General features: G+C 43.4%; 1 protein-coding gene across 1 annotated transcript; it reads left to right on the plus strand.

The window, feature by feature from the left end:
• On the plus strand, positions 1-25011 carry ermp1 (endoplasmic reticulum metallopeptidase 1). The gene is made up of 15 exons (XM_072662406.1): positions 1-321; positions 1893-2197; positions 3511-3638; positions 4801-4906; positions 5013-5159; positions 5360-5452; positions 9897-10109; positions 10905-11125; positions 14664-14838; positions 14952-15142; positions 16433-16585; positions 17892-18094; positions 18237-18352; positions 20514-20677; positions 21659-25011. The coding sequence occupies exons 1-15, from the start codon at positions 56-58 to the stop codon at positions 21827-21829; spliced, it is 2652 nt and encodes an 883-aa protein (XP_072518507.1). The 5' UTR covers positions 1-55; the 3' UTR covers positions 21830-25011.
• The last annotated feature ends 114 nt before the right edge of the window (positions 25012-25125 follow it).

The raw sequence follows: 25125 nt of genomic DNA on the forward strand, positions 1-25125 counted from the left end.
GTTTGTCCCTGTGAGCGCTCCGTCCCGGGTCTGTCCCGTGTTGTTATCGGTGACTATGGACGGTTGTGTGGACGGTATGGAGCTCCTGGAGCGGAGGGTGAAGCCTCGCCGCGCTGTCCGCGAACAGCCCGGGGAGCGGAACAGCAGAGAGCGCGGGGCCGGCAAAGGGAAGCCCGAGGCCGGCCTGCAGCAGCTGAGCGAGGTGGTGGCGGTGCTGCTGCTGGGGCTGTTCGTGTGCGCTCAGTGGGCGCTGGTGCAGATGTCCGTCCAGCAGCTGCTCGTAGGGACACACACCGGGGAGTTCAGCTCCGAGAGGGCACGGTGAGCACCGGCAACACACACACACACACACACACACACACACACACACACACATAGCGCCGGTAAACACAGCTCACTTTGTGTGTGTTAGAATCAAGGGTGTCAAATCCAGGTCCGGAAGGTAAACATCCGCCCCAGGATTTCGCTCCAACTGCCTGGGCAGCTCTGCTGCTGCAGAGCTGCCCAGGCAGTTGGAGCGAAATCCTGGGGCGGATGTTTACCTTCCGGACCTGGATTTGACACCTCCGCTCGGAATCACGGAAGTTTGTCGGTTAAACGGTGCAGAAAACATTTCACGGAAGCTTATAAATATTAAAATCACCAATATTAAGAATTATCTGCATAATTAAAGAGCCAATATATAAAAAACATACACACAGAAGTCATTCAGAGTGGACTTGGTGCAAAACGCCTCACTCCACCCTGGTGGTCTGAAGCTTTCTAAGCCCTCCTAAAGATCCCTTACAGAAAATTAATACACCAAATGCTCGTCTGATACCTGAGACACTGTCTTACCAGAGTTTTGAGAAGATCTTGGGTCTAAAAAGTGCTTTAAAATTCACGTATCAGTAAAATAGTGGAGGGATACGTGCAGCGTAACGCGTCAAAAAATAGTCCCTAAAGAAAATGTCTTTTTTTTTTGGACTTTTCACTGTTTTCCATCAGATGTTTACAAGGAAACGTGCATTTTAGGACAAGTGGCCTTCGCTTGGCAGGTTGGATAGTAAAAACAGTGGCTACAGTTGTGTTGTAGCCATGGCAACCGATGTCCAGTGAGACAGTTGGTGAGACAATGAGACTTTCGAGTTTCTCAGCCCGAAAGTAGATCCGGGGCTGTTTTGGTAGCCAGTGGTTCTACTAGTACTAGCAGGTCAAGGTACCTTGTGTAGCTTGGGATGTTGTAGGTCGGGCCAAGCCAATCAGGTGTCCAGAAAGGAGCACTTGGCTCAGAGAGGAAGGTCAAACCAAGTGTTGCGACTTGATGAATGAGTCAGACTGACTAGTTTCCGTATTTGCAGACCTCATGATTGCAGTGCTGAATAATGTTTGTTCTGCAAAGCGAGCAGTGTGTCGGCCGTCTGCTCCGGGGCTTTCGCTTTCTCTGATAGGAGAAACGGACCTGGATGTAAAAAATGATATAACATAAATGCATGTGCCACCCTCGGCTCGGACCACGCTGGCGAGGAGACGTCGTGGCATGGACTGCGTCACGTGAAGTTAGCGGTTTCCTAAGGCTACCACCCAAGCGAGCACACCAGTTAGCTGTAGCAGAGGCCGGAGCGATGATCATCAGGGGGCAGAGGTTGCGATTTGACTGATGTCCAAAGGGGCATGAGATACAGGGTACCGGGCGAAGGGTGGTGAAGGTGTTCAGAGTAAATGGACTTCTCGCACATCGAACGCCTCCCAACGGCAGAACACTGGAGCCCCAATGGCCGCTATACAGCCCATGCCATGACATCTCGCTAGTGTAATCTGTTTAGGTAGGTGGTCATAATGTTTTGATATGACTGTGTGTGTGTGTGTGTGTGTGTGTGTGTGTGTGTGTGTGTGTGTGTGTTCTCAAACAGGAAACATCTGGAGCACATCACCAGCGTGGGGCCGCGGCCGGTGGGCAGCGTGGAGAACGAGGTGTTAACCGTCAACTACCTCCTGCAGCAGGTGGAGCTGGTGCGCGCCGAGAGCGCCGCGGGACCTCACGCCGTCACTGTGGACGTGCAGCGGCCCACCGGCTCCTTCAGCATCGACTTCCTGGGTGGCTTCACCAGCTATTACGACCGAGTCACCAACATCGCTGTTAGGCTCGAACCCAAGACCGGAGCTCAGCACTTCATGCTGGCCAACTGCCACTTTGATAGTGTGGCCAACAGTCCAGGTACTTGTTGTTGTTTCCAATAAAGTGGCCAGTGAGTGAATGTACAATGTAGTAGGTGTTTCTAATAAAGTGGCCAGCGAGTGGACACACATGGTAGTAGGTGTTTCTAATAAAGTGGCCAGCGAGTGGACACACAAGGTAGTAGGTGTTTCTAATAAAGTGGCCAGCGAGTGGATGCACAAGGTAAAAGGCGTTTCTAATAAAGTGGCCAGTAAGTGGACGCATAAGGTAGTTGGTGTTTTTAATAAAGTGGCCAGTGAGTGGACGCACAAGGTAGTAGGTGTTTCCAATAAAGTGGCCAGTGAGTGAATGTACAATGTAGTAGGTGTTTCTAATAAAGTGGCCAGCGAGTGGATGCACAAGGTAAAAGGCGTTTCTAATAAAGTGGCCAGTAAGTGGAAGCACTAGATAGTAGATGTTTCTAATAAAGTGGCCAGCGAGTGGATGCATAAGGTAGTGGGTGTTTCTAATAAAGTGGCCAGTGAGTGAAAACACATGGTAGTAGGTGTTTCTAATAAAGTGGCCAGCAAGTGGACACACAAGGTAGTAGGTGTTTCCAATAAAGTGGCCAGTGAAGCAGTAGGTAGGCGGGTCTTTTGTGTTGTTGTTAAATACGATGTTTACTGAAAACTCTCAGCCTCTCAGAATCCCGGTTTCTCTGAATCGCACGGGGGCTGTATTTGAGTCGGTGTCGTTTACAGACTGTATGTGTGAGATTGCTTTTGTAGAGGGTTTGACAGGAAGGAAGGCGTGTTCCTGTGGTTTGCCTGGAACGACTGCACGGCTCAGCCTTTTCGGTTAGACCGAGCTTACTTATATACATCACAACACAGGTCTGATTCTGAAAAACGCTTAGATAAAAATCTACAAAAAAAATCGTTATCGACACATCAAGAGTCTGACCTTGGTGAATGAGGCTCAATCTCCCTTAATGCAATTCTCAAATGGGACGTCCCGATTACGTTTTTTTTTTCCAGACCTAATCCAAGTCTCTTAAAGCCGACTATCATGATGATTCTGATCCGATCTTTATGTTTCTCTATATAATACAGCCCCAAAACTTCGGTAAGATGTGCTCATACACAATAATACACACGCTCATGCTTTAAAAAAAAAACGCTTGTTTAAAAACTTGCTGACGTTACAAAGGATACAATCTTAAATACCCAGAGGTGTCAAGTAACGATGTTCTGTTGAAAACGTCATATTTGTACATGTGTCGATGAACAGTAGAACAGTGCACCACCACTCCACAGTCTGTCTTTTGCGGTTCTCACCGAAGGTCTTCTTGGACCTCCTGATGTGTGTTGCAGGAGCGAGCGACGATGCAGTGAGCTGTGCTGTGATGCTGGAGGTCCTGCGCTCGATGGCTAATCTCTCCACTCCTCTAACTCACGGGGTGATCTTCCTCTTCAACGGAGCAGAGGAAAACGTCCTCCAGGTGAGCGAATGGAGAGAATGGAACGTCCGCTGCACATCAGAGCCCAGTTCGGCAGGGTGCAGTAATGCCCCCCTGATCCCAGCTGCACCTGACGCAGCTCAGAAGACAATAGGTTCAAAGTTTGAGTCCTTACAGTCTTGGGAGTCTCAACAGATCTTTTATAGAAGATACTGAATGACTCATGATGGTTAGGCTTTGTAATTTACAGTGGTTATTGAATAATCCATAAATATGGAATGATTAATAGTAGATACTAAATAATTTTAACGGTACATACTGAATAAATTATTGTGGGTACTGAATAATTCATAATACTGAATAATTCAGCAATAATTCATAATACTGATAATGCATGATCCATATTTGTTACTAAATAATACATACTGGTTACTTAATAATTCCTAGTGGATGCTGAATAATCCATAAATACGAATTTTATTTTATAGTAAATACTAAGTAATTCAAGTAGATTAATTAATGGTACATACTGAATAAATTATAGTGGATAATAAATAATTCATAATACTAAATAATTCATAGTGGATACTGAATAATTCATAGTAGATACTGAATCACTACATGGTGGATACTGAATCACTACATAGTGGATACTAAATAATTTCTAGTGGTCACTCAGTAATTCATAGTAGATAATGAATAATTTATAGTAGTTACTGAATAATGTATAGTAGATACTGAATAACTCATAGTGGTTACTGAATAATGCTGAATAATCCATAAATATGAAATTATTTAATAGTAAATACTAAATAATTCAAGCAGATTAATTCATGGTACATACTGAATAAATTATAGTGGATAATAAATAATTCATAATACTGAATAATTCATAGTGGATACTAAATCATTCATAGTGGATACTAAATCATTCATAGTGGTCACTCAGTATATCATAGTAGATGAATAACTCATAGTGGTTACTGAATAATTCATAGTGGTTACTGAATAATTCATAGTGGTTACTGAATAATTATTAGTAGATAGTGAATAATTCATAGTGGTTACTGAATCACTACATAAAAACTAAATCATTCATTGTGGATACATCATAATTCATTGTGTATATATAGAATAATTCACAGTTGATATGGAATAATTCATAGTTCATACTGAATACATGTAATCTCTCTCTGTCACACAGGCAAGTCATGGCTTCATCACTCAGCATCCATGGGCGAAGCAGGTGAAGGCCTTTGTGAATCTGGAGGCTGCAGGCGTCGGGGGCAAGGAGGTGGTGTTTCAGACAGGTAACACCCTCAAAATGTGTAAAAACTGTGTGTGCGTGCGTGTGTGTGTGTGTGTGCGTGTGTGTGTGTATGCACTTCCTGTCAGTAATGATGTTTCTGTGTTAAGGGCCGGAGAACCCGTGGTTGGTGCAGGCGTACGTTCATGCTGCTAAGCACCCGTTTGCCTCCGTGGTGGGGCAGGAAGTTTTCCAGAGCGGGATTATTCCCTCAGACACAGACTTCCGCATCTACAGAGACTTCGGGAACATTCCAGGTACATCACACACACACACACATACACACACACAGCTCGAAGCTCAGATCTGTAAACATTTTTCTCCATGTACCCATACATACTCTTCCATAACCATCCACGTTTATCTATACCCATCTGTACGCATACCCATGTCCATCCATACCTGTACATATTCATACCCATCTGTGTTTAGTAACTGTCTGTTTTCCCCTCCACAGGAATAGATCTGGCCTTCATAGAAAATGGCTTCATCTACCACACCAAATACGACACACCAGATCGCATCCACATAGACTCGATCCAGAGAGCAGGTACAGGCTGAGACACACACTCACACTGTCTGAGCAAAGTACAGTCTTGATTTTCTGAGTTAAAATCATTGTTCACCACTGTAATTATTACTTAGTTAAAGTCATTAGTCACTACTGTAATCACTATTAGCTGCTATTCACTACTGTAATTACTGTTCACTACTGTAATTACTATTAGCTGCTATTTACTACTGTAATTACTGTTCACTACTGTAATTACTATTAGCTACTATTTACTACTGTAATTACTGTTCACTACTGTAATTACTATTAGCTACTATTCAATACTGTAATTACTATTCACTACTGTAATTACTATTAGCTACTATTCACTACTGTAATCATTATTCACCACTGTAATTACTATTCACTGCTGTAATTATTCTTAGCTACTATTTACTACTGTAATTACTATTTACTACTGTAATCATTATTCACCACTGTAATTACTAGTTACTACTGTAATTGCTATTCACTACTGTAATTACTATTAGCTACTATTCGCTACTGTAATTACTCTTAGATACTATTTACTACTGTAATCATTATTCACCACTGTAATCATTATTCACTACTGTAATTACTATTCACTACTATTCATTACTGTAATTACTCTTAGCTACTATTCACTACTGTAATTACTCTTAGCTACTATTCATTACTGTAATTACTCTTAGCTACTATTCATTACTGTAATCACTCTTAGCTACTATTCACTACTGTAATCACTATGAGCTGCTATTCACTACTGCAATTACTGTTCACTACTGTAATTACTATTAGCTGCTATTCACTACTGTAATTACTATTCACTACTGTAATCACTGTTGGCACTCATCACAATACAATCACTATTAGCTACTGTTCACTTCTGCAATCACTCATAACTACGGTGACTACTATTCACACAGTGATTGCTTTTGGATGGTGTGACGGTCTGCCACTGCTGGTAGACCCGTATGACCGTACGCTTCCGTACACCTGCAGATTTAGCTGCTTTCCTCACACTATGGTCTTTGGCCACGCCCACTTCTTTTAGCCAATCATTACATCTGTTTTGCGACCCATTTCCCCCAAATCCAATGAGACACTCACAGCACTGCACTCTTCTCAATGTCTGAGTCCTGTTGCACACAGCGCATACATTTACAGCCCAATTCATTATTCAGTACTGTACCCACTGTTTGTTTCGCTAATCTCGAATCATTAAACATTGTAACTGCTATTTGCTGTTCACCACTTGATACCCTCTCCTCTTCCTGTCTGTGACCTTGGCTCCTGCTTACTGCTGCATTCACAGATTCAGCACTGTAATGTTGTTTACGGTAAGACTGCTGTTAGTGTCGACTGGGAAAGCCAAGTGTGTGTGTGTGTGTGTGTGTGTGTGTGTGTGTGTGTGTGTGTGTGTGTAATACCTGAGTGTGGCAGGTGTGTTTGTGCATCTGCTAACAAGGTGACTTGCTGCGGGTTGTTGTTGTGTATTATGTGTGTGTGTGTGTGTGTGTGTGTCTCAGCGTGTCTGAACAGGAGAGTATGTAAATGTAAGCGCTGGTCTGTTAAGCAGGAGTTGTTTAACCTGAGGGACGAGAGCAGCACTGCAGCTAAAGGTCAATAAAACGATAACGATAATCATCAAAATGCTGATTGGAATGTCAAACATGGCTGAGGGGGATCAGCTGTGGGTGGGGGGATTGTTTCTTTCTGTACGGCTTCATTGTTCAGTCCCTCCACGCAAATCCGGACAGTCTTCACAGTGTTCACCAGGGCTCACAGTTCTGTCCAATCAGGGCAGTTCCTCCACACATGTAAAAGCTCTTTCACAATACTGTGACCACTAATGACTTCAGTAATCCCTATTCACTGCTGATACTACTGTTCACTGTTTGCAGCCGCTATAGACTAGTACAGCCAGTGTTGACTGCTGCAGCCACTATAGACTAGTACAGCCAGTGTTGACTGCTGCAGCCACTATAGACTACTACAGCCAGTGTTGACTGCTGCAGCCACTATAGACTACTACAGCCAGTGTTGACTGCTGCAGCCGCTATAGACTACTACAGCCACTATAGACTACTACAGCCAGTGCTGACTGCTGCAGCCGCTATAGACTACTACAGCCACTATAGACTACTACAGCCAGTGTTGACTGCTGCAGCCACTATAGACTAGTACAGCCAGTGTTGACTGCTGCAGCCACTATAGACTACTACAGCCAGTGTTGACTGCTGCAGCCACTATAGACTAGTACAGCCAGTGTTGACTGCTGCAGCCACTATAGACTGCTGACGCCACTATAGACTACTACAGCCAGTGTTGACTGCTGCAGCCACTATAGACTGCTGACGCCACTATAGACTACTACAGCCAGTGTTGACTGCTGCAGCCACTATTGACTGCTGACGCCACTATAGACTACTACAGCCAGTGTTGACTGCTGCAGCCACTATAGACTACTACAGCAACTATAGACTACTACAGCCAGTGTTGACTGCTGCAGCCACTATTGACTGCTGCAGCCACTATAGACTACTACAGCCAGTGTTGACTGCTGCAGCCACTATAGACTACTACAGCCAGTGTTGACTGCTGCAGCCACTATAGACTACTACAGCCAGTGTTGACTGCTGCAGCCACTATAGACTACTACAGCCACTATAGACTACTACAGCCAGTGTTGACTGCTGCAGCCACTATAGACTACTACAGCCACTATAGACTACTACAGCCAGTGTTGACTGCTGCAGCCACTATAGACTACTACAGCCACTATAGACTACTACAGCCAGTGTTGACTGCTGCAGCCGCTATAGACTACTACAGCCATTATAGACTACTACAGCCAGTGTTGACTGCTGCAGCCGCTATAGACTACTACAGCCAGTGTTGACTGCTGCAGCCACTATAGACTAGTACAGCCAGTGTTGACTGCTGCAGCCACTATAGACTAGTACAGCCAGTGTTGACTGCTGCAGCCACTATAGACTACTACAGCCACTATAGACTACTACAGCCAGTGTTGACTGCTGCAGCCACTATAGACTACTACAGCCACTATAGACTACTACAGCCAGTGTTGACTGCTGCAGCCGCTATAGACTACTACAGCCACTATAGACTACTACAGCCAGTGTTGACTGCTGCAGCCACTATAGACTACTACAGCCAGTGTTGACTGCTGCAGCCACTATAGACTACTACAGCCACTATAGACTACTACAGCCAGTGTTGACTGCTGCAGCCACTATAGACTACTACAGCCACTATAGACTACTACAGCCAGTGTTGACTGCTGCAGCCACTATAGACTACTACAGCCACTATAGACTACTACAGCCAGTGTTGACTGCTGCAGCCGCTATAGACTACTACAGCCATTATAGACTACTACAGCCAGTGTTGACTGCTGCAGCCGCTATAGACTACTACAGCCAGTGTTGACTGCTGCAGCCACTATAGACTACTACAGCCACTATAGACTACTACAGCCAGTGTTGACTGCTGCAGCCGCTATAGACTACTACAGCCACTATAGACTACTACAGCCAGTGTTGACTGCTGCAGCCACTATAGACTACTACAGCCAGTGTTGACTGCTGCAGCCACTATAGACTACTACAGCCAGTGTTGACTACTACAGCCAGTGTTGACTACTACAGCCACTATAGACTACTACAGCCAGTGTTTACTGCTGCAGCTGCTATAGACTACTACAGCCACTATAGACTACTACAGCCACTATTAACTGCTGAGGCCACTGTTGACTGCTGACTACTGCAACCACTATTGACTGGTGACTACTGCAGCCACTATTGACTGGTGACTACTGCAGCCACTATTGACTGGTGACTACTGCAGCCACTATTGACTGGTGACGCCCCGATTAATTGCTGCGTGCTGCAACCACTATTGAATGCTGATACCTCTGTTGACTGCTGCGTGCTGATGCCACTATTGGCTGCTACACCCACTGTTCAATACTGCAACCGTTACTGCACCCGCCGTTCAGTACTGCAACCAGTACTGCACCCTGTTTATTAATGTAACTATTACTGCACCCAACATTCAGTGCTGCAGCCACTATTTACTACTGTAATCATTGTTTACTACTGTATGTATACTGAATGATGGGTGCAGTAATGGTGCAGTAATGGACCAAAACCACACACTATTGGCATAACTGCACTGATAATAGTGCAGTAAATGGTGCTGCGCTATTGTACATACTGTTCAACACAGCAGTGCACAGTTGAGAGGCTTTGATATCTGCAGTGGTGCGATGCCATGATAATATAAAAAATGCTTTGGAAAAGTGTTTCAGGGGTTTATAGCAAGTGTGCAGTGAAAGGGCTTAGTGAGGAGCAAGTGGGAGGTAAAGAAGAGACTGTTCAGTTTACAGAAGCAATGGCATGACGTTCGGCGTGGACTCTCCTGCTGTTTTTTTCAGGTGACAACATCCTGGCCGTGCTGAAGCACCTGGTCATGTCTGAGAAGCTGGCGGACTCCTCAGAGTACCGCCATGGCAACATGGTGTTTTTTGACCTGCTGGGCATGGTGGTTGTGGCCTATCCTGCCAGGGTGGGCACCATCCTCAATTACATGGTTACCGTGGCAACCTTTCTCTACCTGGCCAAGAAGTGCAGCCTGCCCAGCAATGCAGGTACACGCACTATGTTTGTTTGAACGTAGTTATCCAAATCCACAGGTGTCGGATAAATAGAACGAGAAAAAGCTATATTTTTTTGTGTAGCATTGTGTAGCGTTCTGGATATTAGTTTTCATTAGAACCTTATTCAGGACATTAGTTTTATTAGAACTTCATTCTGGACATTCGTTTTTATTAGAACTTTATTCTGGGTATCAGTTTTCTTAGAACTTCATTCTGGACATTCGTTTTCTTAGAACTTCATTCTGGACATTAGTTTTCTTAGAACTTCATTCTGGACATTCGTTTTCTTAGAACTTCATTCTGGACATTAGTTTTCTTAGAACTTCGTTCTAGACATTAGTTTTCTTAGAACTTTATTCTGGACATTAGTTTTTATTAGAACTTTATTCTGGATTTTAGTTTTATTAAAACATTCTGGATCTCAGCTTTTATTAGAACTTTATTCTGGATCTCAGCTTTTATTTGAACTTTATTCTGGATCTCAGCTTTTATTTGAACTTTATTCTGGATATCAGCTTTTATTAGAACTTCATTCTGGGTATTATTTTTTATTAGAACTTTATTCTGGACATTAGTTTTTCTTAGAACTTTATTCTGGACATTAGTTTTTATTAGAACTTTATTCTGGGTATCAGGTTTTATTAAAACCTCATTCTGGGTATCAGGTTTTATTAAAACTTCATTTTGGATTTTAGTTTTATTAAAACTTTATTCTGGAAATTAGTAATGAATAAATATGTAAAGGCAAGTTTATTACAGCGTGTGTGTGTGTCTGCACTGTCTCAGGTGGACGGTACGTGCGGGACCTGGCGTATGCGTCCTGTGTGGCTCTGCTCAGCTGGTTTGTTACCCTCCTGTTCGTGTTGATCGTGGCGCTGCTGGTCACTCTCATGGGTCGCTCCATGTTCTGGTACAGTCACTTCTACACGTCCGTATGTCTGTACGGCTCTGCGGCTGTGGGGAAGATGCTCCTGATCCACACGCTGGCCAAGAACCTGTACTATGGGGTGAGGAACACTTTGGAACCTGGTGTTTCCTTTTACTCTGGGCTTTATTTGTTAGCATTTATGGTATTTAATATATTCAGACTGACTCCGGTTAAAAATTTTTTAAAATTTTTTTTTTAATCTAATCTAATATTAAAAATATTATGTTTAATTTTATTTAAAGTAATTACATTTTAGCGTACTTATAGATTGGATTCATACAGTACAGTATATTTCTTATTAGTTTCTGTTTTTTTTTTGCAAATAAAAGGAATGAAAACAATACATTTTACTGTAGTGGTAACATTGAATGATATCTAATATTATTGTTACTAACGAATAAATGAACGTATGAATTATGTATATATAAGTATAAATAAGTTATTCCTTTTATTCACAAAGTGAATTAATATTTAATATTTTCTTGATTTGCATTTAACTTTTATGTAATGTGCATAAAATATATTAAAATAAGATTAAAATCAAGAAATGTAATGTAGTCATAGCTTAGATTAATATCATATTAAAATGTATACAGCCAGAAATATGTTATATTATAGTATCACTTTATATATATTTATAATAAATAATAGTGTGTGTGTGTGTGTGTGTGTGTGTATATATATATATATATATATATATATATATATATATATATATATATATATATATATATATATATATATAGATAGCTTGGATTAATATGGTATCCATGTAATTAATATGTAGTCCAAAAATGTATGTTTAAACAATTATAAATTAATGGGATTAAAGTGGTGGAATTTTGTATGGTTAGACACATCTAGATAAACTTCTAACTAAATATCTTGATTATTTGTCATTTTCATGCTTTAATTTAGATTTGGGTATTTTATTGTTAAAAATCCACAGGTGATTAAGTAAAAACGTTTGATCCGTTTAGATTAAGCATCTTTGTGAACATCGCAAATGCAGTCCTTGTACATCTGGATACTTTTACTTTACTTACCGATGGAAGTTGTTACATTTGGTTCTGCGATGCTTACCAAATATCTTTTGTTTTCTGTCATTTGTTCGTTGCTGTATTTCACCAAACAGAAACTCTTGTGACTTTGATTTGGTGATTGCTTCAGTTTGACTCCAAATGCGGATTGGTCATTATTTATGCATGAGCTCGTTAGCATGTGAATTTATTTGGCTGTTAATGAGGACACTGACAAATACACCCTTACATGCTCAAAAGAAACAGATAAGACTTTCTTAGGAAAGTAGGAAAGAAAACATGATATGAAAATATTTCAGATTTGCACATAAAAATATTCTTGGCATCCGTGGATCATGATCTGCTGTGAGTGTCTTTTCATGGCCAAAAACACAGAGGCATAAATAGATTACCAGTGTGTTAATGAATGAACGAACGAACATGACCCTGAATATGTACCCTGTGTGCCCTGAATATTACTGTGGGTTTGTCTGGTTTTGGTTGGTGTGGTGCAACAGATAGCACCACTACCTGCCAGTGACTACCACACCAGACCAGGGAGACCAGGGTTCAATTCCTGGTCTGGGTGACTGTGCTACACTACACCAATAAGTCATGCTAAATGCCATGAATGAATGAATGATAAACCCTGAGCTCTGATAGTATCTCAGTTACGTTCCTGAGGTGCACTCACCTTCATGGTTGATTTGCATAAAGTTTATACCGTCTGCTCTGCAGTAACCTCTGGCTGTGTGTGTGTGTGTGTGTGTCCTTTATTATGCTTTTAAGAGGTAAAGAGTCAAGTTATTTACATGCAGAAATTACACACCCACAGTCTTTGACACCATAAAGCTCCTCCCACTTTCAAGATCTATCCTCATGAGGGGGTTTCACTCTTTACGGTGGGCAGTCACTGTTAACACACACCCAGAGAGAAGCAGTTAGACCAGGTTTGAGTTCAGAGAGTGTGTGTGTGAGAGAGTGAATGAACTGAGTGAAAGGCTGGGTAATGGTCCGCAGTGTATGTCCAAAAGTATGTGGACACCTGTTCCTCCAGCATTTCTTTTGTAATGAAACCCCTACTTTTCTGGGAAGACTTTACATTGGATGTTGGAACATTGCTGTGAGGAGGATTTGATTGAATATAGTCACATTAGAAAGCATCAGTGAGGTCAGGTGCTGATGTTGGCTGATCAGTTCTGCCACTCCAGCTCGTCTCAAAGGTACTGGATGGAGCTCCATCTCCATCACGCCAGAGAATGCAATTCCACTGCTCTATAGCCCAATGCTGGAAGGCCCTGGAGATGCTGAACGTGGGTGTGGCTTAGACTAGAAAAACTGAGGTACTGGAGGTGGGTGTGGCTTAAAGCAGAAATGGACGTAAGATATTGAATGTAGGTGTGGTTTAAATCAGAAATGAGTGTGAAAAGGGGTGTGGCTTAACCTATAAATGAGTGAGCTGCTGCAAGTGGGTGTGTCTTAAGCAGAATTACCTCCATAAGCATGGAAGCAGAAATGAATGTGAGGTTCTGTAAAGGGTGTGATTTAAGGCAGAATGAATGATAAGTGCTGGAAGTGGGTGTGGCTTAAAGCAAAATGAATGTTACATGCTGGAAGTGGGTGTGGCTTAAAGCAGAAATAAGCATAAAGTTCAAGGTACTAAGAAATGAGTGTAAGATGCTGCAAGTGGGTGTGGCTTGAAGCAGAAACGAGCATAAGGTGCTGAAAGTGGGTGTGGTTTAAAACAGAAATTAGATGAGCTGGAGGTGGGTGTGGCTTAAAGCAGAAATCAGCATAAGGTACTAGGTACTAAGAAATGAGTAAGATGCTGCAAGTGGGTGCGGCTTAAAGCAGAAACGAGCATGAGGTGCTGAAAGTGGGTGTGGCTTAAAATAGAAATGAGATGAGCTGGAGGTGGGTGTGGCTTAAAGTAGAAACAAGCATTGGGTGCTGCAAGTGGGTGCGGTTTAAAGCAGAAACGAGCATGAGATGCTGGAAGTGGGTGTGGCTTAAAGCAGAAACGAGCATGAGGTGCTAGAAGTGGGTGTGGCTTAAACTAGAAATGAGAGGAGCTGGGGTGGGTGTGGCTTAAAGCAGAAATGGGCATAAACTACTAGGTATGGGTGTGGCGAAGAAGAAAAGAGTGTAGGATGCTGCAAGTGGGTGTGGCTTAAAGCAGAAACGAGCATGAGGTGCTAGAAGTGGGTGTGGCTTAAACTAGAAATGAGAGGAGCTGGGGTGGGTGTGGCTTAAAGCAGAAATGGGCATAAACTACTAGGTATGGGTGTGGCGAAGAAGAAAAGAGTGTAGGATGCTGCAAGTGGGTGTGGCTTAAAGCAGAAACAAGCATGAGATGCTGGAAGTGGGTGTGGCTTAAAGCAGAACTGAGCATGAGATGCTGGAAGTGGGTGTGGCTTAAAGCAGAATTGGACCCCAAGTACTAGGTCTGAGTGTGACTTAAAGCAGATGTTAGTGAGGTGCTGGAAAAGGGTGTGGCTTGAGTGTAAGATGCTGCAAGTGGGTGTGGCTTAAACACTAACATGCATATGGAGTGTAAATCTCTCTCTCTCTCTCTCTCTCTCTCTCTCTCTCTTTCAGAACGTGCGGAGGCTGGAGCTGGGCGAGCTGTTCTTTGACGTCAGTCTGCTGCTGTGGTGTTGTGTGCTGGTGTACCTCACCCAGCAGGGGCTCTGCTCCGCCTACGTGCCCATGCTGATGGTGGCCTTTCCTCTGGCCACCAAACTCCTGCTCTCCGGCCACTTTAAACACAGAGGTGAGCGTCCACTGCTGCTGCCCGGCTACTAATAAGACAGCCGCTAAACACAGTATGATGAAGTGCAGGAACAGCTAGGCTAAAAATGCTAACGTGCTATACTGTGTACGCAGGTGCTTCCGTGTCCTATGCGGTTCTGTACCTGCTGGGCCTGGCTCTGCCCTACGTTCACCTCATGTTCCTCATCTGGGTCGTCTTCGAGATCTTCACGCCCATCATGGGCCGCAGCGGCACCGAAATCCCTCCCGACGTGGTGCTCGCCTTCCTTGTCACCCTGGCGACCATCCTACTGTCCTCCTTCTTTGTGAGTAAGCTCACATAACTACGACAGGGCTCAGGGGGGCCTGACATCTTTTTGGAGTCGCTCCCGGTGGGATAACCGCAAGTGTGGGACTGCAAGCCTGTTTACCACCCTGTTATTTTTACCTCACACTGTTAATCTAAGCTCCACTAATAGCATAGCCTAGCCTAGCCTAATATTGCATAGCATAGAACTGAAAGAAAAAAAAAATTGTAAAAATAATTATTCCCACGCTGCATTGCTGTCCTGTGTCCAGTTGGCATGTTGCGGAATTAGCTAGCTGAAGAGGTTGTAGCCCACAAGGTATCATCATCATCAGTCCCTGCTTTGGTCAGCTTGTGTTAGCCTTTTAACCAACCCAGCAAGCTGGATAACCACAGCGGTTCTTGCTTTGGCCAGTTAGCGTTAGCTATTAGCTGCTCCAAAAGCTCCAGCTTGCTGGATAACCGCATCCACCTTTGCCTCGGCCAGTTAGCGTTAGCTCTTACCTGCTCCTCGGGCTCCAGCGTGCTGGATAACTGCATCGGTCCTAGGCTGCGTCCCATTTGCGTACTATACACTACTCCTATATACTAATCTTACTGTTGCCCCTGCACTTGCATTGCATTGTGGGATAGTAGTGTCAACACTGACCACGGTTTTATATTTTGGGTATTTGAGGTATACACAACTTTGAAGCTTGACACAGTACCTACTTCACACAAATGGTACGTTTGGGACGCACCCCTTGCCTCAGTCTAGCTAGCTTTAGCTTTTAGCCTTTCTAGCCTCCCTTTCATATTCTCCCGAAGTAGCCAAGACTGTGATGTAACAGTTTTGGGGTTTTGGAACTGATCTGTTTTCTAGCTCTGTCCTGGATCTGCTGGATGTTCTTTTGAAGGAGGAACAGCAGTGTTTGAGGTTCACGGTTTGTCACTGTGGTTAATTGTGCTACCGTGGCCCAGGGGTTGCGAGTGCTCTTACCCTCCTAGTATTGGGAGCATTGCCAGAGGGTCATTTGGAAATACCAAAGGGGAAAATCTCGTCAAGCTAAGCTAACACTGCTGCACACTGAACCAACACCGTAAGACTGGCTTTGCGTGATGTAACCCTTCCAGATTAGTGTAAGGGGTCTTCCTCTTCCTTTACTGCGCTTGCTTGCCCTGTAGGGCTAAAGCTGACAACATCTCCAAGCTCAGGCTGAGCTCTAATAGCCACGGTTCCCCACTGATGAGGTCACACAAACTGGGCCAATGGGTGTGTCCACATGAATTGTGTATTGTAATTCCTCTTCTCTCTCTCTTTCTGTCTCAGATGCACTTCATCTACCTGGCCCGCAGCACTAAGCGTGTGCTGGCAGCTCTGGGGGCGGGGTTTCTGATGATGTTGATCCTGGTCTCCTGTGGCCTGTTTTTTCCGTACTCGGGTGAACAGGCCTGCCCTCGACCAAAACGCGTCATCATACAGGTAACCCTAAACCACCCGGCTGTTCTTTCATCATTCAGGGAGCTCTGGCGCCACACACACACACACACACACACACACACACACACACACACACAGCAGCAGCCGCCCTACTGCAGCTTACTTGGGCTACGCAAGTTGCAAATAAGGTTTTCAGCTGTGTGCGATCAACCAATGAAATAAGACCTATTTAAATATCTCTAACACAACTAATAGAACAACTGCTTTCTCCAAATTTCCCCAAAATACCACTGAATAAGGTCCCTAATAAGAGCACACATCTGCAAATCAGGCTGCAAATCCAGTTGCTTTGCTTCATCAGCTGCATCAGGTGTGCTTGAGATAAAACCCATCAAACACCGGGACTGGCTCGGGAGGGGTTTGCTGACTGTCAAGAGAGTCGTCTAAGAAGTTCAGAAGAGATCCCTGTCCTCACAAAATCAGGTCAAGGATCCAAAAGGAAAGAGCAAAGGCCCTCAGTGATCCCAGAGATCCAGCTGAGTTAGAGGAACACTGGCTACACTACCTGGACGTGGCAGAAAGGTGCAAGGTGGAAGCGATCACTGAGCACTGAGGTTTCGGTTTGCGCAGTAAGGCTGGTACTAAACGCTGAAAGCACAAGAACAGTCGGCTCCAGTCTGCTCAGAATCATATACATAAACCACAGACGTTTTGGGGATTCTGTTCTGTGGATTGAAGAAACAGAACTGCACCTTTTCGGGCCTAAGGATCAGCGGTACGTCTTGAGGAGGAAGACCGAAGCATACGTTGAAAAGAACACCCTGCCCTACAGCATGTAAAGGGAGGGCAAGATGGATCCAAAGTAGCATCAGGAAATCCTAGTAGAGAACATCATGCCTTCTCTGATACAGAGCTGAAGCTTGGGCGTCATTGGGCCTTACAACAGGACAATGACCCCAAGCATACCTCAAAGTCCACCAAGGCTTGGTTTCAGAAGAAGTCCCTGAAGATTCAGAAGTGGCCGTTACAGTTACATCTTTGGTGGGATTTGAGGTAGGAGGTTGCAGCAGCAGCGAACCTAAGAATATTAGTTTCTAGGCAGGTGTTGTGGTGCCCCATATGGTTGGTTATTGGATATTACTGATGTATTTCTATGCAGTCGTCATAATGTCATGCTTGACCGCCAAATATTGAGACATATCCTTAATATTAAGCTGTTTGCAGATTAAAGACAGTAACAGTAAACACAAGACAGTATAATATTGTATTACTTTGGGTTTATAAAGATTTTATTGATACACCAAGACCCAGGCATCCATCTTTAATCCGTCGTTGGTCCTCTGTTTAGCACACGGTGCGCACGTTCCACGCCTTGGACGGGTCAGTGGAGCGGATGGACTCCGGCCTCTGGATCAACAGCTTCGACTACACGGGCATGAGCCACGTCACCCCTCACGTCCCTGAGATAAACGACACCATCCGCACCCGCTGCCCAGACGACCTGCCCTTCTGCGGCTTCCCCTGGTTCCTGCCCGTCAAGTTCCTTGTCAAGTGAGTCTTCATCTTTTATACCTTCTAAGTGGGGGGGGTGGGGCAAAAATAGCATCACAATATACAAATGTCTATATTGTGTATGATTTAACTTGCCTGATGATGCCTGTGACCTGTTTCTCACGCTGTGGTGGTGTTTTAGGAAGAACTGGTATCTGCCGGCTCCCCCAGTGTCACCTAAATCTCCTCTAGAATTCACACTGGTTTCAAAGCAGGTGACCGAATGGGGGGCTGTGAAGCTGAGCTTCGAAGCTACAGGTGAGGCTCATCTCGGCAGTGTTTTGTCCTCCTGTGTAAAACATGTATTTAAAAAAATGTATAAATCTAACTTCAATTAAAAGCTCAAGACGAGATCCGGAGGATTAAGGAATACTAGCATTTTTTCCGGACCCCTGAACGCTGTCTGAGAGTTCAGTACGTTTGGTTAACTCTTCCTGAAATCGGAGGCTAAAAACCTTCTCCTACAAGAAGGACTCCTTGTTTGCAGGCTGCTTCTGAGGGAAGTAATGAGGATCAGTAAATGGATGAATGTAGATGTGAGCTGCTTGGTAATGAGCCCCGCCCCCAAGACGAGCCCAGAATCAGCGCCGGGTGGGGACTCCGGGTGTAATCGGGACAAGAGTGAAACCGAACTCAGGGAACTCGTGGACGGTGCTGCTTACACAATAATGGAGTCATAAAAATGAACCATAACCGTGACATCACAGATCTCACCGTTGGCAGTATGCCACAGGACATCCAGAGAAGCCGATACTATTTTTGAGTCTTGCATTTAACATTTATGTTATGATGCATTGGTATATATTTAAATATGTTCATATATATTCCTGTATATATTACTCCTATATTTGTGAGTCTGTCACTGGTGGATATTTTAATATGTTCAAATATATTCCTCTATAATGTGTTTGTGGACTGTTGGACATTCATATTCTAATTTATTCTAATATACTCAAATTTATTCCTATATATTCAGATATATTCGTGAGTTGCGCACTGGTGGACATTTATATTCTAATGTATTCTAATATATTCAGATATATTCGTGAGTTGCGCACTGGTGGACATTTATATTCTAATGTATTCTAATATATTCAAATATATTTTAATATATTCAGATATATTCGTGAGTTGTGCACTGGTGGACATTTATATTCTAATTTATTCTAATATATTCAAATATATTTTAATATATTCGTGAGTTGCACACTGGTGGACATTTATATTCTAATGTATTCTAATATATTCAAATATATTTTAATATATTCAGATATATTCGTGAGTTGCACACTGGTGGACATTTAGATTCTAATTTATTCTAATAGATTCTAATATATTCGTGAGTTGCACTAATATATTCTAATATATTCAGATATATTCGTGAGTTGCGCACTGGTGGACATTTAGATTCTAATTTATTCTAATATATTCGTGAGTTGCACACTGGTGGACATTTATATTCTAATGTATTCTAATATATTCAGATATATTCGTGAGTTGCGCACTGGTGGACATTTAGATTCTAATTTATTCTAATATATTCGTGAGTTGTGCACTGGTGGACATTTATATTCTAATTTATTCTAATATATTCAAATATATTTTAATATATTCATGAGTTTCACACTGGTGGACATTTATATTCTAATGTATTCTAATATATTCAAATATATTTTAATATATTCGTGAGTTTCACACTGGTGGACATTTATATTCTAATGTATTCTAATATATTCAAATATATTTTAATATATTCAGATATATTCGTGAGTTGCACACTGGTGGACATTTAGATTCTAATTTATTCTAATAGATTCTAATATATTCGTGAGTTGCACTAATATATTCTAATATATTCAGATATATTCGTGAGTTGCACACTGGTGGACATTTATATTCTAATATATTCCTATATATTTTAATATATTCAGATATATTCGTGAGTTGCGCAGTGGTGGACATTTAGATTCTAACGTATTCTGATAATAAATCCTGCCAGGTTACTGACAACTTCGTAACATTTGAGGTTATTAAGGACTTGAGCTAACTTAATATTCAAAATAAAACTGGAAACAGTGGGGTGTTCTTAAACTTTTTTGGGGGAAAAAAAGCAAGGCTCACATATGTATTTGAATTAATACTACCAAGTATTTATTTTATGTGCACACACAAATATGTTCCAATATGTATCACTATGTTTATGTACACTGTTAATAGTACAAGATTATTGAGGAACTTCTGGAGGTTCATTCATTTTAAACTTGAACCATTGATGAACCTTCAAGGAAATGTTTTTTGACAAAAAGGTTCCTTGAAGGTTCTCCCAAGTTTTTTATGGAAGATCAGTCAACAGTTACTCAAGGATTTTAGACTTTTAACAGTAGAAATATTCTAATGCATCCAAACATCTCCAATGCAGGGCCCAGCCACATGTCCCTCTACCTCCTGCCCCACGCCGGTGCCTCCCTCACAGGCTGGTCGTTCGGGGACGGGACACCTCAGTATGACCTGAGTGGAGAGTACTTCATCTTCTACTCCCATGGCCTGGATGCACCAACGTGGAAGTTCTGGCTTGAAGTCCAGGTGTGTAAAAAGGTTTTATTTATTTTTGTTTTTTTTTTAAGCTTAAGAAATAAAGGAGTGGGGAAAAATGCAATAACCAGACTAGAACACAAGCAAGAACGCTGAGGCACTTCTAGGCCTTTAAAAAAAGGCTAATGGTTTTTGGGGAATAAATAAAATAAAGCAGAATCATGTTCAGAATGTTCCACTGGCTGTAAAAGGGGGAAATGGGCGGGCAGTGAAGTGCTACTGCAATCTGGAACTACTCAGCGTAACAATATTCATATTAGTGTAAAATCCTGTAGTATTACGCTATGGCCTCAGTCCACATTCTTCTTTACCTTCAGATGCTGCTTCTGGAGTTCTCAGCTTGTCCAGAAATGCATGTAAAGCAATTCACAACTTTATAAGAAGGGGGGGGGGGGGTGACACTCCCTAACTGTAGGGGGAGCTCTGGAGTAAACAATACCAATGCTCACATACTGCTGCTTTAAGTTTTAATTGAAAACAAAAAGGATTACATATGTGAAATGCTGTCCAATCAGAATTGTTTTCTCCATGGTATCGGGGTAGTTCCAGCTAAACAAGCGCGCCCATTGGTTGGGTCTTCACTGGTAGAACTTTGAAAACTTCAGTCGTTAGGAAGATACAACGTTTCACTGCAACAGACGAGATCAGGTACTTCTATCAAGCTCTGGTGTTTAATCTAGAACCTCCACAACCTCTTTAAGTGCCCCCCACTTAGCTCCATGCTAACATAGTACTAAAACCCCATAGTAGAACTAGCAGAAATTAGCATTTTTGCCCCGAGCTAGGCCACTTTGCCATCAGCGGTAGTAGGAGTCTAGGAGAGCACAATTGGGGCTGACCAGCACAAGCGCCTGGGGGGGGGGGGGGCTGTGTAGATGTAGTCCCACTCATTAGTAACCCTGGTTGATTTACCAATCACCCACCCTTACATTTTTGTCTTGTGTGTCTTTACTGTGCTTATCACTTCCTCAGCCACCCTCGGACCCCTCGGACGAAAAAGGCATCATCTCCGTTGCGATCTCCTCCCATTACTTCTTCGGAGAAGACCGGTGGACTCCTCAGCTGGACTCTTTGGTGCGCAAGTTTCCAGACTGGGCGTTCACGTCCTCATGGGTCAGCACCTACAACATGTACCGATACTGAGGACCCGGCTTCTGGAGGAGGGGGGCCTGCAGGTTAGGTCCTCAGAAAGCAGGTGCACAGACACTCCCCCTCACTCATCCAGCATCTCGGTCCCCAGAAAGACCAGTGTCCCCACGCCACCGTCGCCCACTCAAAAGAGCCGAGAAGCAAGCCTGAACACAGACTGACCAACACTAATCTACCGTCTCACAGTCCGTTAAGGTCACGGCCCTGTTGGCCGAGCCGTCGCTGCTCAACTGGGGCTGCACGAGTTTGCCAAACCTGCAGTATTGCGATTGCGCTGCTACACCGTGTGCTAGCGGGACAACTTGCATGTATTAAAATACACTGTGGAACCTGGTCCGAAGGCCCATATCCTGCCTTGTTCTAGTGTTTATTTTGTGCTGCGAGCTTCACTTACTGTATTTGTGGGGGTTTTTTTGTTTTTTTTGTCCCTTAAAACCAAACAGTTCTGCAGTTTCTGTTACTGTGCCTTTAAGACTGATGATGGTCTTGATGTTGATGAGCCCGGTTTTGATTGGCCGCCCTGCTTTGGGCCACTTTTAAGAAGTAGTCTGGGCTGAAACGCCCCTAATAAATTCAGCAGGTGGGGCTAAACCGCTGTAGACGGAATAGACTGAACAGCTGAATGCACGGGGGTCACAAAAAACGTAAATCTGACGGCTAGAAAATGGGCGGGATGGAGCATCATCAAGGTTTTGATTACTCAGTTGTGAATGCTATGAACCCTTCAAAAATAATATAGACTAGAATTATTAATATAGATTATTAATCAAAACACAAAAACACCACAATATGAAACCACGTTTGCATATCGCAGCCTTCTGCGACATCAGATATTGCAAAAACAATAACTAAGCGCTGTATGGCGGACTGTCCCTGTACATGTCCGCCTCCTTGCCATCTATACTTATATACTGTAAACTTGCCCCTGGAAGCACCCATAGCACCCTTTCAGTCAGCATGGTCATTTTTAAACAGCCAGCCCCCAAAAACCCACCCTGAAGCAGCTAGAGTATTCCTAAGCTCCTCCCACCTTCAAGATGCATCATCAGAAGGTGGTTTTGGTTTTTGAAGTGGGATATCTTGCTCTCGAGATACAGCAGCACCTCTGTAGGAGAAGAGTAGGTGTGTTTACAGCAGGTGTAGCTATGGGTGCACGTCATTCCGGTCGGTGTGTCCCTTTAACTGACTTTTTTTTTTATTTATTTTTTTTTTATGTGTGTCGGCCAATTAAATATTCGCCCACTGTGAATGGTAGTGCATGACCGGTAGAGATGCATTTAAAGTAGCAGCAGCTTGACTGGTCAGACCTATAAAGCCTTAGTTTGGCGAATGTTCAAATTTAGTTGGCGTCTTTACTTTCAGCACTGGAGCTGTGAGGCTAACGTAGCCATCAAGCAATGGAAGATTTCAAGTGTACGCCAATTAGCATGGTGCTAAGTCATCACAGACTCGCCTCAGACCACGTGGAGGTGTTCAGGAAGCTCCTATAGGCTTTTCTGTGAGGTTTCCTGACTCATTTCCGGTTTGACTCATTGTTATCTACAAACATGGGCTAAAGTATGTTAGCATAGCTAACCACAGGAGGTCTTGCTGTATGAACCATGGAGAATTCCTTTTTGTACTTTTCTCAACGTTGGAAGTTGTCCTTGGAGTGGGAATGATTGGGATTTCTGGGATGTTTACATGAATAAAGACTGGAAGCTGATTTTTCTGATGTTCAGAAAGTGGGCACTAGGGGGCGCTAAATCCCACATCTTCATTCCCCAACTTTTCCCGCTAAACAAAATTGGTTCCGTCTAGTGCTGAAACACGGTTCCACTGTTTGAACAATTGTGGAAACCTGCTTGGTGCTACGTAGAATAATTTCCGAAAGCTTTTCCACCAGTCTGAGGAACCTTTTCACCAGGCACGGACCCACTTATGCGCTCAATTGTTTGTTTTTTTTTTGAGTTCTCATCATTCTACATAGCATCCTAGAACCTAGAACCGCTTTTCTCAATTGAAACTTTAAAACTGAATGACTGTATTAACGTATGATTTTATTCTAGTCCGCAAACCAGTGGTCTACCCTAAAACTACCAAGCCGTGGTCTCTCCTGCTGTAGCTCAGGATACCTCAGGAGGTGCTGGGTTGGAGGAGGAGCTCAGCGCTGCTCGCTACATCCTCACACTCGATGACGGATGACGTATTGGGACGGTTTCTGAATGCTGGGGGAAATATGGCTGCTCCTTTAAGATCCTGCTGTATGACTGTATGATACAGCTGAGTCTTAAAGGAGCAGTTTGGTGAAAAATTGAAGTAACGCGATTGATCACTCACCCCAGATGCAGTCAATGAATCAGGACATGTCTGGGATCTGACGTGTGCTTCTGTAGTCTACAATGGGAGATGCTAGGCTACCGCTGCTGAGAAACACTATATAGACAGTCACCAATCTTGTCAATGTTGAATTTTCCCCTTTCCTGCCAATTAACCCTTACGTAGCTAACCCTAGCACTAGGAGGACGTAAGGACCATACATGAGGGCAGAGAGCGGCCTGCTACCAACCCGGAGAGACCGCGGCCAGTTGTGCTCTCTTGGGCTCTGGCAGCTGATGGCAAAGCCGCATGACTCCAGGGCCGTAGCGGAAGAGCATTGGACTGCTACGCCTCTCAGAGCCAGACCTCGCTTAATAAAGAGACGAGCGTTTTTGTAAGCAACGTTAGCCTAGCATCTCCCATTGTAAGCTAAAGAAGCGCACGCCGGATACAGAGTATGTCTTGGCTGATCCGCTGCATTTGCCGTAAAGTGAGAGTTTTGCTTCACTGGAACATCAGAGCCCGACTGACCAGCTAACTGTATTAGCGGTAAACTGTATTAGCAGCTGAGGTAGAGGATGACGTGACCTCACGTGGTCGTCTTCGTCCCAAACACCTCTCAGCTCACGAAAACCCACCACAAACAAGAACCGTGCCGCCACACAACGTAGCAAAAGGTTAGAGTCAGTTATCAAGAAAAGGTTAATCAAATGAATCCTGAAGTGTTTGTTAATATAACAGATCAGAAAGGTTTTATTTATAAGGTTTGATGGATGTTTATACTTCCAGTTTTGTCTGGAGGTGTTTGAAATGGAGTTTTGTGATCATTCCTGTGAAACGTTACACACACACACACTATAAAACACTGGGTATCATAACGCTGTCCTCACTGTGTCTTATTTCCCCACTTTCTCTTCTACAGTATGAAGCTCTAATGGCATTAACATCCAGTATGAAGCTCTAATGGCATTAACATCCAGTATGAAGCTCTA

The sequence above is a fragment of the Salminus brasiliensis genome, chromosome 18 (assembly GCF_030463535.1).
Source record: "Salminus brasiliensis chromosome 18, fSalBra1.hap2, whole genome shotgun sequence".
In the NCBI taxonomy this organism is placed as follows: Eukaryota; Metazoa; Chordata; class Actinopteri; order Characiformes; family Bryconidae; genus Salminus; species Salminus brasiliensis.

Coding starts and splice junctions, on each gene's coding strand:
- ermp1 (XM_072662406.1), top strand. CDS start 56: ATGGACGGTTGTGTGGACGGTATGGAGCTCCTGGAGCGGAGGGTGAAG. Junction 2,198..3,510: donor TAGTGTGGCCAACAGTCCAG/GTACTTGTTGTT, acceptor TGTGTGTTGCAG/GAGCGAGCGACGATGCAGTG. Junction 3,639..4,800: donor CAGAGGAAAACGTCCTCCAG/GTGAGCGAATGG, acceptor TCTGTCACACAG/GCAAGTCATGGCTTCATCAC.